Below are 15,356 nucleotides of genomic sequence, written 5' to 3' on the forward strand. Positions count from 1 at the left end.
ATAAGAAGTGTTATCTAGCCTCCTTTCTTGTAAGAATACCATATATAATATATGTAGCACACAAAATATGTGTCAGTTGACTTTATGTTCTTGGTAAGGTCAATATTAGACTATTAGTAATGTTTCTGGGGGAGTTTAAAGTTATATGTGGGTTTTCAACTGCACAAGGGATTGGCGCCCCAATCCCTGCATTGTTCAAGGGCCAGCTATAAATAAAAAATAATTTTTTAAAATGTGTATCAATTTTAAAGCCTGGTTTCTCTGGTGGTGCTGACTCCAGCCAGCCACCTTCAGCCTCAGAGCTGTTAAAGGGAGGGTTTTGGAGCCTTCGCTGTGGGCTGCTAGGGTGTGCACGTGCATGCTGAGAGGCTAGGCCCAGAAGGCCTGATGCTGCTGTCTGGTTTCGGAAAGACCTCCCTCTGACTACCTGGCTTCTGAATCTGACAGTGGCCCAAGAGTCACAGTGGCTGATCCCTGGGGTTTCCTCCACCTCTGTTGTCCTAGGACTCTGTGTCCTGACATTGGTTGTTATAAAAATTCTTATAAGTGGAAAGATACCTGGTAGGGAATCAGAATCCCAAATTCTCACTGGGTGCAGTGGCTCATGCCTGTAATCCCAGCACTTTGGGAGGCTGAGGCAGACAGATCACTTGAGGTCAGGAGTTCAAGACCAGCCCCGCCAACACGGTGAAACCCCGTCTCTACTAAAAGTACAAAAATTGGCTGGGCATGGTGGCGCGTGCCTGTAGTCCCGCTACTTGGGAGGCTGAGGCAGGAGAATCACTTGAACCCAGGAGGTGGAGGTTGCAGTGAGCCAAGATCACACCGCTGCAGTCCAGCCTGGGCAACAGAGTGATACTCCATCTAAAAAATAAAAATAAAAATTCCACATTCTCAACCTGCAGCTTACAGTGATCATAGCAATCCCATCAGGACCCCTCAGGATATCAAGCACAAAGGGTAAAATTAGGCAAAAAAAAAGAACAGCTTATTCCTTAGCAGGATCTTTGGGCTCCAGACCCCATTGCAGTCTCTTGTTGAGCCAGACTGCATCACAGGTGAGCACTTTCACCTGAACATGGGATAAATCTCTGCTGCCTTCTTGTCCCCAGGTGTCTCCTGGAGTCAGTGTCACAATTCCAGCATCCTGGACCCACTTCAAACAGACAGGACACAAGGAAGAAATGGGCTGTAGTAAGAGACAATGAATCAAAAGAAAACGAGTTCCTCTCACTCAGTAGATTTTTATATCTTCCCTCTTCTTGAAGAAAAGTTCGAATTTGACCCCCAAAGCCCTTGGCCTTGCTCCTGAACAGTGGTGGTAATTCAGTAGTTCTCCTTCATGTTTGGATCGAGGGGAATCATCGCCCTCTTCACAGATGTCAGAAGCGTCCTGACGCTGTGCTTCCACTCCTTTGGTCCACGGCCACTGGGTCAGGTCCATTTCCTTCTGTGACCCTCGCTGCTCCATCAGATACATGCAGACCAGCATCATCCTCCCACATCTGATCCCTAGGCGAGTGGGTGGTGAAGTTGGCAAGCCCGTGTAGCACAGGAAAGGACGTGAACACCCATCTTGTCTAGCCCCACGCTGCACGCTCGACTCCAGCCACCCCATCAGTATAAACCGCATCTGTCTGCACCATTTGAGAGTGGTTCCTTTGAAAACTGGAAAGTTCTTCAAAGAGCAGTCATATAAAAATGCATGCTGGTGGTGGTGATCGTACCACCTCTCCTCCTTTCCTGCTGACAAGACCCCAGTTTATCCGGATGGCGGCTCCCTTGATTTCAGGGAGCATGGGCAGGGTAGACTCTTCCCCAGCCCCAGAGAGGGATCAAGACTGGCCTCAATTGGTCCTGGAGTCTCAGTATTTGGGGCCTGAGGCTGCAACAGATCCAGGGATGGGCATTTGCTCCTGTTCTGGCCAAAGAGGTATGAAGGATGCCGGGAAAGGCGTTCCTTCCAAAGTAACGAGACAAAGACTTGATAAAGAAAGATTTCTACCTTTCTACTTTCTTCTTGCCTAGGATGTAATTGAGATGCCTGGAGGTAGCACAGTAACTTTGCAACTATGAGGACCTGATGGTGAGAATGAAGAAAAAAAAAAAAGGAAAACTAAAGATGCCTGTGTCTGCAGTGACATCATTGGGCTGCCATATCAACCTTGGACTTTCTGTTGCATGAACTAATAAATAAAGCCCTGTGTGTTTAGGCCAGGGGTTATGAAAGGTCCAGATAGTAAATATTTTAGGTTTCGGGCCATACAGTTTCTGTCCCAACTACTCAACTGTGCTAATGTACTATGAAACCAGCCATAAACAATTCGTCAGCCAATGAGCATGGCTCATTGTAATGTAAACTTCATTTACAGACACTCAAATTTGAATTTTATGTAATTTTCTTTCTTTTTTTTTTTTTTTATTGAGACAGAGTCTCACTTTGTCACCCAGGCCGGAGTGCAGTGGCACGCTTTTGGCTCCCTGCAACCTCCGCCTCCTGTATTCAAGTGATTCTCCTGCCTCAGCCTCTCGAGTAGCTGGGAATACAGGTGTGTGCCATCACGCCCTGCTAACTTTTGTATTTTTAGTAGAGATGGGATTTCACCATGTTGACCATCTCGAACTCCTGACCTCAGGTGATCTGCCTGCCTCGACCTCCCAGAGTGCTGGCATTACAGGCATGAGCCACCATGCCTGGCCAAATTTTATATAATTTTCATGTGTCACAAAATAGTCTCTGTTTTTTTCAATTACTTAAAAAATACAAAAATCATTCCTAGGTTGCAGGCTATAGAGAAGCAGACAGCAGCCATTTGGCCCCCATGCCTTAGTTTCCCTGGGTGTAAGCTGCTGTTACGATGATTCTCTGTGACTGGCAGCCTTATGCAGTCCTACTTGACGCGGTGGCAGTGATGATGATGTTCCGTATGGGGAAATATTCCTAACCCCTCTTGCTTTTCTTACATCTATTTCAGAGGGTCTTGCTGTTGGAGTTGGATTTGGGGCTATAGAAAAGACGGCATCTGCTACCTTTGAGAGTGCCAGGTAAGCCAGCACCCTGGTACCCTAGAGCATGGTTCTGCATCCAGGGGTGCTCCGGGTGTGCGTGTCACCTGGGTGGGCTGTCTGTGCATTATTGTTCAGCACCCCAGCCCCACAGGACCAAGACTGATGGAGGCCGCATGGGGTCTGGTGAAGGCCATCCCTGAGAGAGGAGTCTCCTGAGAGAGGAGTCTTTCAAATGAGCTATTAAGTGGGTGATGATCATTTTGAAAACAAAGCGTGGATAGAATTGCAAACTGTACTCTAAGCACTTCAAAGGTGTGAAACTGATGACAAAAAACAAAGGCAGCTGCTGACACTCTTCAGGCCTTTGCTTTTTGAAGTCCTCCCTTTGTCTTTCTTGATGCTGGGCTCTCCTGGTTTCCCTCTGTCTTTCCACCTGCTCCTGGAAAGGCCCTTTGGTGGTGGGCTTCTCATCCTATGGCCTGTTCTTAAGAGGTGATGTTCCTGGGGACCTGTATCTAGAGCATCCTTCCTTCTCACTGAACACACCATTTCTGGGCAGTCTTCTCCATTCTTGTGACTTTATTTTCCTTGTGTGTACTGATGATACCCAAGTCAAGCTCCAGCCGAGTCTTTCGTCCTGAATATGTTCCTATATTTCTCCATCTGCTGTCATGTAGAACCTGCCCCTCCTCCAGGGTTCCCTGTCACTGCTGTACCCAGTTGACCAAGCCAACCCTGCCGTCACTCACAATGCCTCATTTTCCCTCACCTTCCATACACAAGCACTGGGCCTTGTAAATTCTTGGCTATTCTACCTGCCTGAAAATAAATGGGGCATAGGTAAGGTCACAGCCTTTGGATCACACGCTGTTAGACGTCGTGCAGGTGTGGTCTCCATGGTCCACCCAGGCCCACAAAGCCATAAATGCCACACTCTGCAGGGTGGAGCCTTCTGTCTGAGGGCAGCAAACTCAAGTGGCTTCAGGGGACTAAAAGATCATCAAAATGGGTGGACACAGTCAGGTGAAGACAGCTGGGAACCATGAGGAATAAGGCGAACTTTAAACAGCATGCGCACTATCTAAAGGTACTTGAATCCACAATTATTTTAGAACATAACTCAGTGCAGTGGCTCAAGGGCGACTGGTTTATCACTCCTGTAGCTCATTCACTGTCTTCAGACTGATGCAGTCCCAAAATATTCTCCCTGACTCCCCCAAGGAAATAGCACTCCCTCCTGCACCCATTGGTCGTGACTGTCAGAAACAAATTTCTCACATAGCCCCTTTTCCATCCTTCCCCGGTTACCAAGCCTGCGTGGGGCCTGTTTATGCGCCCTGAGGACTGTGTTCAGGCCACTTCCTTGCATCTGTTTCCCCAGCTGAAGTGGAGCCCCTGTGTGTTAAATGTAGTCATTGCTGGTGGCTGAATTCTAAGGCTGTGTGTTAAGAGGCGTGCCTGCTCCATGAAGCCCCGAATTTGTGCATGGGCTGGAATGTTCTAGGGCAAAACTTTTCTTGTTCTCAACTTCATATTCCTGCCTCTCAGACTCCCAAGTCATTCATTAAAATGACGCCCATGGTGAAAATTACATGAGATGGTAGACAAGGAGGGCAGAGCCTTTAGAATGTAAGAAATGTCACCCAAAACAAGGGCTAATGATGACTCGTCACACCCTGCAGACTGCTTTTCTAAGCACGGGGCCTGGGGTGGGGGCATGTAGCTCTTCTGCCCCTGGCACAGCAGTTTTGATCCTGACTCCACTAGATGACAAGAGACTTCAGAGTCAAGCAGTATCCATGGGGCTGAAGAGCCCAGAGGGTCTGACCTTATAAACATTCAAAGGCCAAGTCCTCCCAGAGCACACGCTGCAGAAGGTCTGTGCCCAGCAAGTGACAGCTGTGCCCCAGGCATGGAACGCACAGGCCAGGCTCTCTGTCTGGTGGCACCACGTCCCCCACGACATCATCGTGTCAACTCCAGTGTTCTTCTGTTCTGTCACCTGCACTTTCTGCCAATCTTTGTAAGTATTTTGGAAGAAAGTGGAGCAAAAATATTTCCAACTCAGCTCCTCCCTTATCTGGACCAAACAGATTCTCTCTGAGTTATAAAAGCCTGCGACAGGATCCTCTAACTGGGGTGGAGTCGGGGCAGCAGGCCTCGGTGTCTTCAGCCTCACGAGACCCTCTGCTATACAAGCATCACTGGAGGGCCCATATGCCCCCACACCTGACCCATTATTGTCACAGCCTGAGGGGCAGGAATGACGGAGCTCTGCTGCCATTGCCACTATGTCCGCAGAGTATTGCAGGCTGCAGAGAAGGAACAAGGGAAGAACATTCCCTCAAGCAGACCCTTCAGCTCATTCTCCCCACTTTGAAAAACGTGTAGAGTTTGTGATTCCCTCCTTTCTAAATGTCTGCCCTCTTCTTCTTGGGTGGCAAGATGTAGAACAGCCCCTGGGCCAAGGCTTGTTAGCTTTCTCTGCCTTTAGTTCACACTACACATAGGATTTCATGGGAGGATAGAGACTAGAGGGTAGTGGAGAGTGAGGACTTCCCACTTGAGTAGCCAAGAGGGAAAGGTACGTGCTGAACTATAGCCTGGACAGGCAGAGCCTGCCACCCTGCAAGGCTGTAGAATGCTCAACCAGTAGCAGGTCGGGGCCAGTGTTGTGCCTGTTGACACAAGGAGGTCAAGGGCTGCAGCTTCCAGTTGTCTTATAATGCTGGGGCTTTCGAACCAGCATCTGTGCTTGTGTGTAGAGTCCAGAGAAGCCAGCCCTGCAGAAACAGGCTGCTATGGGGTTCATACACCAAGGCAGTATCTTGCCTTAGACGACACCTGTGATCCAGGATGAGACTTTGGCTTGATCGACTGCACTAAATCCACCCACACTCATTCTCAGTTCCCTCTTTCAAGAGGGTAAAGGAAAGGCACTGACACTGCAAGATGATGAAAGTAGAAAGTGAACAGGCAACCCTGTTGGATGAGCCATTGGTGAAATCACGTGGTCCTCAGCATTGAATAAGGCTGCATGAGGCCAGGACCACTGTGACACAGAGTGCCAGGCAGAGGGACTGTGCACCAGTGCCTGCCTGCCCAGAGTCTCCCAGACTCAGCCAGTCCAATCTCTTTGGAGGCTGCAGATGCTTAGCTATCTTCTGAGCAGTCCTGGCCTCCACTCATTCATGCATTCATTCATTCATGCACCCGTTCTTTAGTGAGTACTGGTATATGTCCCATATTGTGCTAGTCATTGCAGAAAACACAATTTGTATGAAAAAACTCTTCCAAGAAGCTGAACATTTGTCACTAGTACTTCCAGTAACATGATGAGATCAGCTGACATGGATGTCCCACCACAAACAAACAAACAAACTAGTAAACATGGTTTTTACTACACAGCCAAGGACTAAGGAGAAAGAAATGCCAGATGCTAGAAATAAAGGGAAAAATCAAAGACACCGTGGTAGGTGGTTTCAGATCGTCATAGAGGTTCAGAGGACTGAGGGTTGGACCTCATGCCCATAGAGTGGATGGAGCCGTGGCCTTGCCCTTGGATGTCGGGGAACTGAAACAGCTCAGCCTAAAGGCCAGGGCTTGTAGGCATTGCCTTGTGTAAAAGGGACTGTAAAACTCCACCCACTGGACCAGGAACTTGCATGTGCAGCTTGTCCTCTTTCCAGGGTCTTGGACAGAGAGACTGGGTATAGGGCGTAGTAAACGATGTGCAGGATAGGAAAACCCTAGACCTGCATCACAAAAGGATGTAAGGTACAAACTTTTATACTCTATCTTGTACCAGAAACCTCAAATAAAGAACATAAATACTGGCCTAGGATAATAGAAATCTTTCAGGCTCTAGCAGGAACAAACATAAAGTCCTTACCTACACAAAGCCCTAACTCTTCCACTAACCAGCCACACCAGATGCCTGGGGGCAAGGAGGGGGACTCTTAAGTACAGTTACACTTACACTCAAATAGAAAATAAAATAGAGACAAACCACATAGGGAAACATGCCACTGCACAGGAAAGATAGCACTCACAAAACTAGAAATAATAAAACTGCAGGAGAAATGCATCAGACAGACCCGAACTGAGGGACAAAATACCTGACCAGCCCTCCTCAAAACTGCCAAGATGGTCCCAAAACAAGGGAAGTCTAAGAAACAGTCCAGAGAAGACGAAGGAGACTAAATGCAAGGTGCTGTTCTAGATGGGATCTTTGTACAGAAAAGAGACATTAGGGAAGAACTAGTGAAATCTGAATACACTGTATAGTGTAGTTAAAAGTAATGCACGTGGCCAGGTGCGGTGGCTCACGCCTATAATCCCAGCACTTTGAGAGGCTGAGGCAGGCGGATCCCTTGAGGTCAGGAATTTGAGACCAGCCTCACCTACTAAAAATACCAAATTAGCCGAGTGTGGTGGTGGGTGCCTTTGATCCCAGCTACTTGGGAGGCTGAGGCAGGAGCACTTGAATTTGGGAGGCGGAGGTTACAGTGAACTGAGATCTCGCCACTGCCCTCCAGCCTGGGCAACAGAGCGAGACTCTGTCTTAAAAGAAAAGAAAAGGGCATGCAATCTCAGCACTTTGGGAGGCCGAGGTGGGTGGATCACCTGAGATCAGGAGTTCAAGACCAGCCTGACCAACATGGTGAAACCCCATCTCTACTAAAAATACAAAAAACTAGCCAGGCGTGATGGTGGGCACCTGTAATCCCAGCTACTCAGGAGGCTGAGGCAGGAGAATCTCTTGAACCTGGGAGGCAGAGGTTGCAGTGTGCCAAGATCACACCATTGCATTCCAGCCTAGACAACAGAGCAAATCTCCATCTCAAACAAACAAACAAACAAACAAAAGAAGGAATGCACCAATATGGGTTCCTTAGTTGTGACAGATGTTCCATCCAAAGTGAGATGCTAACAATAGGGGAAACTGAGGGCAGGGTACACAGGAACTCTCTGTACTATCTTTGAGCTTTTCTGTAGACCTAAAGCTAATCTAAAATGAAAGGTTTATTTAAAAAAAAAAACTACAAGTCTGCACAAATGAAAGCACTTTTTAATACTTAATAAGGGATAGATTTATAATAACACAATAGTTTTACAAAAGACACCAACAGGAAAGCCGCCCCCATGATCAAATCACCTCCCACCACGTCCTACCCTCAACATGGAGATTACAATTCCACATGAGATTTGGGTGGAGACACAGATCCAAACCATATCTACCGGGGACTGGGACAGAATCTGGAGATACCAGAGCCTGAGATGGATTCTCTACGCAGAAATGACAGTTCAACTCACAGAAGATTTCTGAGCTGAGCTCTAATTGAAGACAAGGGAATGCTGTCTTCAAAGTGCCAGGAGAAAGTAACTGCCATTCTAGAGTAGAAGCTGCCAAACTTTCTCTTAAAATTCCAGAGGGCCTGTGGGCCGTATGATCTGTGTCACAACTACTTGACTGACTATCGTGGAACTGCCAAGGTAGCCCTAAATAATACATAAAGAAATGGGCGTGGCTGGTCAGGCGCAGTGACTCACGCCTGCAATCCCAGCACTGGGAGGCCGAGGCGGGTGGATCACCTGAGGTCAAGAGTTCGAGACCAGCCCAACAAACATGGTGAAAGCCCGTCTCTACTAAAAATACAAAAAATTCGCCGGACGTGGTGGCACACACCTATAGTTCCTATTACTCGGCTGAGTATAGAGATGTGAGACCCCATCTCTATAAAAATTAAAAAAAATCATCTAGGCATCATGGTGTGTGTCTGTGGTCCCAGCTACTCAGGGGGCTGGGGCAAGAGGATCACTTGAGCCTGAGAGGTCAAGGCTACAGTGAGCTGTGATTGCACCACTGCACTGCAGCCTGGGTGACAGAGCAAGACCTTGTCTCAAAAAATAATAATATGCTAGTGAATCTAAAAGGACAATTACTAATGAGAGAGAGTGGTATAGGATGGAGGAGGGAAGTGAGAATGCATGAACGAATAAACACTGGGAAGAGAGATGGAAAATCAAAGTGAAATAATTCAGCCATCAGATGGTGGAATTCATCTCTTCAAAGAGGTTTTGCTTTTTAAATGTTCAGTTCTAAGTGGTTAACAAGTGGCACACCTAAAATATGACACGGTAAAGTTGAAAAGAAAGGAAGAAAGATACAAGGCAAATGCTAATCAAAAGAAAGCAGCTATTACATTTTTGTCTCAGACAAACCAGACTTGAAGGCAGAAAGCCAGATAAGGGATAAAGGTCAGTACGTAAGGAAAGGGGAGGTAATGTACCAGGATGACATCATGATGCTGTGTTTGTAGGCACCTAGCAACATAAGCCTTGAACTGTTTAAAGGAAAAATCATCAGAATTGCAAGGAGAAACACAATCGTGGTGGGGGAGTTTAATGTCCCTGTCTGATACTTGTAGATGACGCAGATATTAAGTTAACAAAATTCGTGCGGTGGACATATATAAACTCTAGCCCAGTCATTAGAAAGCTTACATTCATTTCAAGCCACATGAGGGTTCCTAAAATGGATTAGAGTGCTCTGCCACAGAGAGAGTCAGAATACATACCCTAAGATCAATGCCATTCAGACCACATTGTCTTGACTTCGCTGTGATATAATTGAAAGTCAATAGCAGAAAAGATACCCATAGTAATTTATTAATGGGCAGTTAAGCCCATAGGGGGCATAAGATTAACACAGTCCAAGCTCCAAAGGGCTTGATCCAAGCCAGACCAAGAAACCAGTAGAAGACAGGCAAGCTTTTTGCCCCTCTCAAGGGCTCTTCATAGAATGGGCTACATTTCATCAGGAGCATAGGGATGGTCTGCTTGGGTAAGGGGATGATAAGGGCAGGTAGTGCTCTGAGCAAATGCCAAGGTAGGTGCCAAGGTTCTTTCAGGGCTGGTGGACAGACTGATATGACTGAGATAGAATTTTCTGGTGCTTTAGAGAAGGTATGTCTAAAGGATTGGATTGGCTGGTTACAGTGGCTTATGCCTGTAGTCCCAGCACGTTGGGAGGCTGAGATAGGCGGGTTGCTTGAGCCCAGGAGTTCAAGACCAGCCTGGGCAATGTGATGAAACCCTGTCTCTACAAAAAATATATATAAAAAAAATTAGCCAGGTGGGGTGGCATGCACCTGTAGTCCCAGGTACTCTGGAGCCTGAGGTGGGAGGACCACCTGAGCCTAGGGAGGTTGAGGGTGCAGTAAGCCGTGATCGTGCCACTGCACTCCAGCCTGGGCAATAGAGAGACTGTGCCTCAAAAAAATAAAAATAAATAAATAAAGGATTGGATTGAGGCAGGAAAGAAACAGGTGCATTACTCAGCAAAAAGTTGGCAGCTATGGTGGGTTCTGATGCAGGCAAGAGACATCACCCAAGAGGTAACTCAAACATGCATCTGGCTAAGATGAAATAATCTGGGAGAGCAGGCTGGGGAGATAAACCAGTGTGAAGAATGCAGAAATTGAAAAAGAATATTTACAGACCACCCCACTGCTGTGTGTTTCAGCAGCAATGAAGAAGATACTGGATGTTGTGATGACCGTGAGAATAAGGACTGATCCCAGGAAGAGCTGTTGCATACGGAACCCACAGACAGCGTTTGCCAGCTGATTTTGTTGTTGTGTGGAAGGGAGAAGGGAGAATTTGAGTCCAAGTGACAAGGAGATGTAGGTTAATCTCGTGCTGTGGAGTGGACTGAGAGGGGAGAAGGACTCCATTTACACAGATTGGGGAAAGCGTTACCCAGTACAGGAGCAGGGTACATGTGTACCAAGCTAACTGAGCCAGATAGTTTATGACTCCTCTAGTGGAGGGGTTGGCAAACTATGGTCTGTGGGCCAAATTTGGCCCAACACCTGTTTCTGGAAATGAGGCTTTATTGGAGCATAGGCACACCCATTTGTTTACATATTGTCTGTGGCTCCATATGTGCTACAGTGGCTGATCTGCATAATGGCCAGAGAAATCTTAAGGCTGAAAAGCTGGAAATATTTACTATCTGCAAAGCTGGAAATATTTACTATCTGACCTCCCCGTTCCTTTTTTCCTTCCCTTTCTTTTTGACAGGGTCTCACTCTGTCCCTTAGGCTGTAGTGCAGTGGTGCAATCATGGCTCGGCTCACCTCACCCTCAACCCCCTGGGCTCAAGCGATCCTCCAACCTCAGCCTCCCTCCCAAGCAGCTGGGGCTACAGGCACATGCCACCACACCCGGCTAATTTTTGTACTTTTGTAGAGATTGAGTTTGCCCAGGCTGGCCTCGAACTCCTAAGCTCAAGTGATCTGCCTGCCTCAGCCTCCCAAAGTCCTGGGATTACAGGCATGAGCCACCACACCTGGCTATCTGTCCCTTTTCAGAAAGTGTTGTAGACCCCTAATTTAGTGGACACAATCCCTGTTTTTAGCCCACATTCATCATTAAATACTCTGAGGCCAACTGTCTTTTTTATGACCTCTTGCTTGTGCCCTGTTTATTGAAGCAAGAGCCTTCATATACACATTGCCTATGGCATTATAGCCACCTACAAGAAAAGGAATTATTCCAAGAAGGCACTGTCTTCAATTCCCATTTAAGGGGTTTCTGACCTGGGAAGAAGACAGGCAGGCACCTCGCCCTATCATGTGTGTGTGCCTGCTGCCATCTGGTGTACAGACACCATTACTTCCTCACCTTCCTGGAGCCCTCACCAGCTCCTTCCCCTCTGTCCACCTCCCTACCTGGCTAGGTCAGCTTGCATCAAGGTGTTCATTCAGAGGTCATTGTCTCCTGAATTAGGAAGACTCCCAGCCAGCAGAGGGAGGCCTGTAGTTCAAGCGAAACACAGCTTGCTTCTTTTTTTTTTCTTTTGAGATGGAGTCTTGCTCTGTCACCCAGGCTGGAGTGCAGTGGCTCGATCTCAGCTCACTGCAAGCTCCACCTACTGGATTCACACCATTCTCCTGCCTCTGCCTCCCGAGTAGCTGTGAGTACAGGCGTCTGCCACCACGCCTGTCTAATTTGTTGTGTTTTTAGTAGAGATGGGGTTTCACCGTGTTAGCCAGGATGGTCTCGATCTCCTGACCTCGTGATCCACCTGCCTCGGCCTTCCAAAGTGCTGGGATTACAGGTGTGAGCCACTGTGCCCGGCCCCAGCCTCTTCTTTCTGTTCTGGTCCCATAGCAGTTTCTTTCTGTTTCAATCATAGAGGAATTCTTCAGACCGTATGTGCTTGGGGAATTGCATGCTTAAGCGGTTTTCCTTTCTGCTGTATCGTCACTTCGAAGAACGTGTTCTCTGTAGAGGAGACATGCCCTCAGCTCCCACTTAACTCAGTGGCAGGCATCATTCAAACCAGCAGGGAGAGCAAGGCTGTTTATGCTTAAACACTCGGCTTCACATACCACTTCCTGTTTTAAGCTTTGACTAAGCACCCTTCAAGAGACGGTTGTAGTCCGTGGATCCGCCTTGACCTACAGGTGCAGCGGCCATCCCAGAGCAGGCTGTGCACAGCAGAGGAGGCTGGCTGAGAACTTTAGTGTGCCATGGATAGTCCACAAAACACACCCCCAAGATATGACCGGACCAGCTAATACTAATCAACACCCAGACACTTGGTAAAGGATGCATCGTTGATTTTTCTACATTTGGACATAATATAGCTCATTAAATTACACGTGGAGGCATCAAAACCAATTTTAAGATATATGTTTGCTTCTCTGATCAAAGAGTAAAGATCGTAAGTCAGATAAATCCTTTCCCCGGCTTATAAATATATATGTTGATATATTAACAATTATTTAAGACAGCAGCCATTAGTTAACAAAGCAGCCCTTTATTTAGAAAGAAAAATGGCAATTGACATATTTTCCTGGTCATTCATCAACATTAGCCAGTAGATGAGCATGTCTGTATGTGTAAGATACATTACATGTCTGTCTACCTGTCTAAGCGGCCCCTCTACTTTTGCTCCAGTAGATTGCGTGTGTGTGTGTGTGTGTGTGTGTGTGTGTGTGTGTGTGTAGACAGGATCTTGCTCTGTTGCTCAGGCTGCAGTGCAGTGGCACAATCATAGCTTGCTGCAGCCTTGACCTCCTGGGCTCAAATAATCCTCCCTCCTCAGCCTCCCAAGTAGCTGGGACTCCAGGTGTGCATCCTGTAGATTATTGAAAGCGTGCTTGCAGGTTCCATGTAGAGAAGTTACAAAGGAGACTTCATTGTTGTGACAGGGAGGAGTCTCAGAGAACTCACATGGAAACATTTTAATTATAGTTCACTCTAACATCTTTGAACAAGCAAGCTGTCTTCACTGGCTCCCTCCAAGCCTCCACGCAGCTGCTCTTGCAATGCCTAGACCTGCCCCGGGCAGCACTCAGTCTCCCAGACTCGTGGAGCATCCCAGGGGAGACCCTTCCTTCCTCAAAGTTGCTGATCTTGACCTCCTTCCTGCCTAGCAACTTGGGTCTCAGCATTCCCGGCGTGGTCTTCCTGGAGAGTGGCCTTTAGCCTGAGAAGTGGAGACCCAGCCTAAGGACAGTCAGGTGCCTGGGGAGAAAATACTTTGACACCTTGATCCCACTGTTCCCACCCTTTCACAGCAGAAAAATGCCCCTCCCACCCTTCAATCACTTCGGCACAGTCCTGTTCTAGTCTTTACCTGTAATCACACATTGTGCTCTCAATTTTATTTTATGCAGGCAAGCTCTTCTCTTGAACCTATCACACTACCCTGTCTGGAATTCTAGAGTGATCTATTGGCAGCTCCTTCTCTTCAATTTTCCTGGCTCATCCTCCCACACTGCATAGCCTCACCTTACAAAGAGACAGTGGAATTTGAAAGTGCCGGCTGGCAGCGGTGGACGGACGGCGCCACCACGCGGTAGCTTGGCATCATAGGTCGCTAGACAGAGTACCAGAAGGAAAAAGTTTGACCAGGGAAGGTGACTGAGACGTGTGTGTCACTATCCGAATCCATGTTCGGCTTGTACAGAAGGTGTATCTGCAAAAGGCTAAGGGCCATATATGTAAGTTACATGTAACTTTGGACACGTCCAACTTTGCTTTGGACATTTTTCAAAACAGTAACATCCTTATATTCTGGGTGTTATACCCTGATTTTTCACCCCCCATTTAATTCAGCACTTATAAAGCTTATTATTGTGTTATCTTCCCGTGTCGAGAATAAAAGTATAGCTTTTATGTGACCCTACGCAGAGGGGTAGAAATGTGAAATGAGCCAATTAAAGTGTAAGAAGCTACTCCAAGCCTTTGATGGTCTACCCTAGCAGAGGAGCATAGAGGTGCGAAAAGTCCTCACTTCCAAACACCCAAAAATCAGTTCAGTTTTTCTTTTTGCCATTTTGAGGGGAGAGGGTGACATTTACTTTTCTGGTGACTTAAAAAAATCATGTTATTTATTGCATGCGTTCTGGGACGTGAAGAAAGTGGGCCAGGCCAAGGAAGTCTACCGGATGCATGGGCAAAGCCAGACCAGGATCAAACAGGTTCTCACCATCTTATGTAATTTGCCATCAAGTCATTTATCAGTCTGTCCATCCATCCATCCCTTCAATACACAGAGATTCACTGAGCACAGGATTCATCTTTTTGGAGAAAGATAACTTAGGATAGTTATTTCATCCATTGCAACTGGGAAAACAGGCTTGAATTTGTAGGACTGGTGGGCTGGACATGATTTTGAAAGATCGTCTTGCCTTTTAAGTATTTTTTCTTTTAGCAGTCGAGCTTTCGGAACAAGTTCCTAAGCGCACACTCTGGATGGAATAGATACCACCCTTGCCCTGAAAGTTCCCCTCTGCACTTGGCAGAAAACCCCTGATCTAGCCCAAGTCTCTAATGTTATAAGTGAAGAAACTGAAGTCTCAGAGTGGAAAAGGAAGTCATCGGGGATGATTGAAGTCAGAGCTCCTGGTTCCTGAACCCTGGGGCGCTTTCCTCGTGTCTAGGAGCCGATCTGTCTGTAGCTGGTCATGTTTCCATTTCAGAGGGTGGAGGGAACACACAGGATGTCTCAGAAGGTCTGCTCTCCTCATTGTCTCGGCTTCCCCTCTGAAGCTCACTCCCCCCACCACTTTCTTGGTATTTTTTCTCTTGTCCCATTTGAACTTCAAGAGGTGCCCCTCCCATTCTTGGACCACCTCGAAGCTTTTGAGCAAGCTTTTGGAAAATTATCTGTTTTGTGCATTGCAATAGAAAACTCAAATGAAAGGAGCCAGATGGGATTGAGGGCTGGGAAGGGAATAGGGAAAAATGAATCGTCTTGGGCCTCATCTCCAGAGGCCCTGTCCAAACCTGGGCAATTCTTATCCCCCTCTGTCCCTCTCTTTCCT

General features: G+C 47.2%; 1 protein-coding gene across 25 annotated transcripts in view; it reads left to right on the forward strand.

Annotated features, from left to right (window-relative positions):
• SLC39A11 (solute carrier family 39 member 11) overlaps window positions 1-15,356 on the forward strand; it is a 467,051-nt gene that overhangs the window by 377,256 nt on the left and 74,439 nt on the right. For 21 of the 25 annotated variants that reach the window (XM_063617439.1, XM_055243870.2, XM_063617450.1 and 18 more), the window contains one exon: window positions 2,976-3,045. In XM_063617439.1, the coding sequence (XP_063473509.1) occupies window positions 2,976-3,045 (70 nt within the window). Of the gene's footprint in view, window positions 1-1,281; window positions 1,934-2,975; window positions 3,046-12,214; window positions 12,974-13,703; window positions 13,824-15,356 lie in introns of those variants that run through there. The other 4 variants (XR_010115566.1, XM_063617458.1, XM_063617454.1 and 1 more) reach the window with 4 other exon arrangements.

The sequence above is a fragment of the Symphalangus syndactylus genome, chromosome 14 (genome assembly GCF_028878055.3).
Source record: "Symphalangus syndactylus isolate Jambi chromosome 14, NHGRI_mSymSyn1-v2.1_pri, whole genome shotgun sequence".
In the NCBI taxonomy this organism is placed as follows: domain Eukaryota; kingdom Metazoa; phylum Chordata; class Mammalia; order Primates; family Hylobatidae; genus Symphalangus; species Symphalangus syndactylus.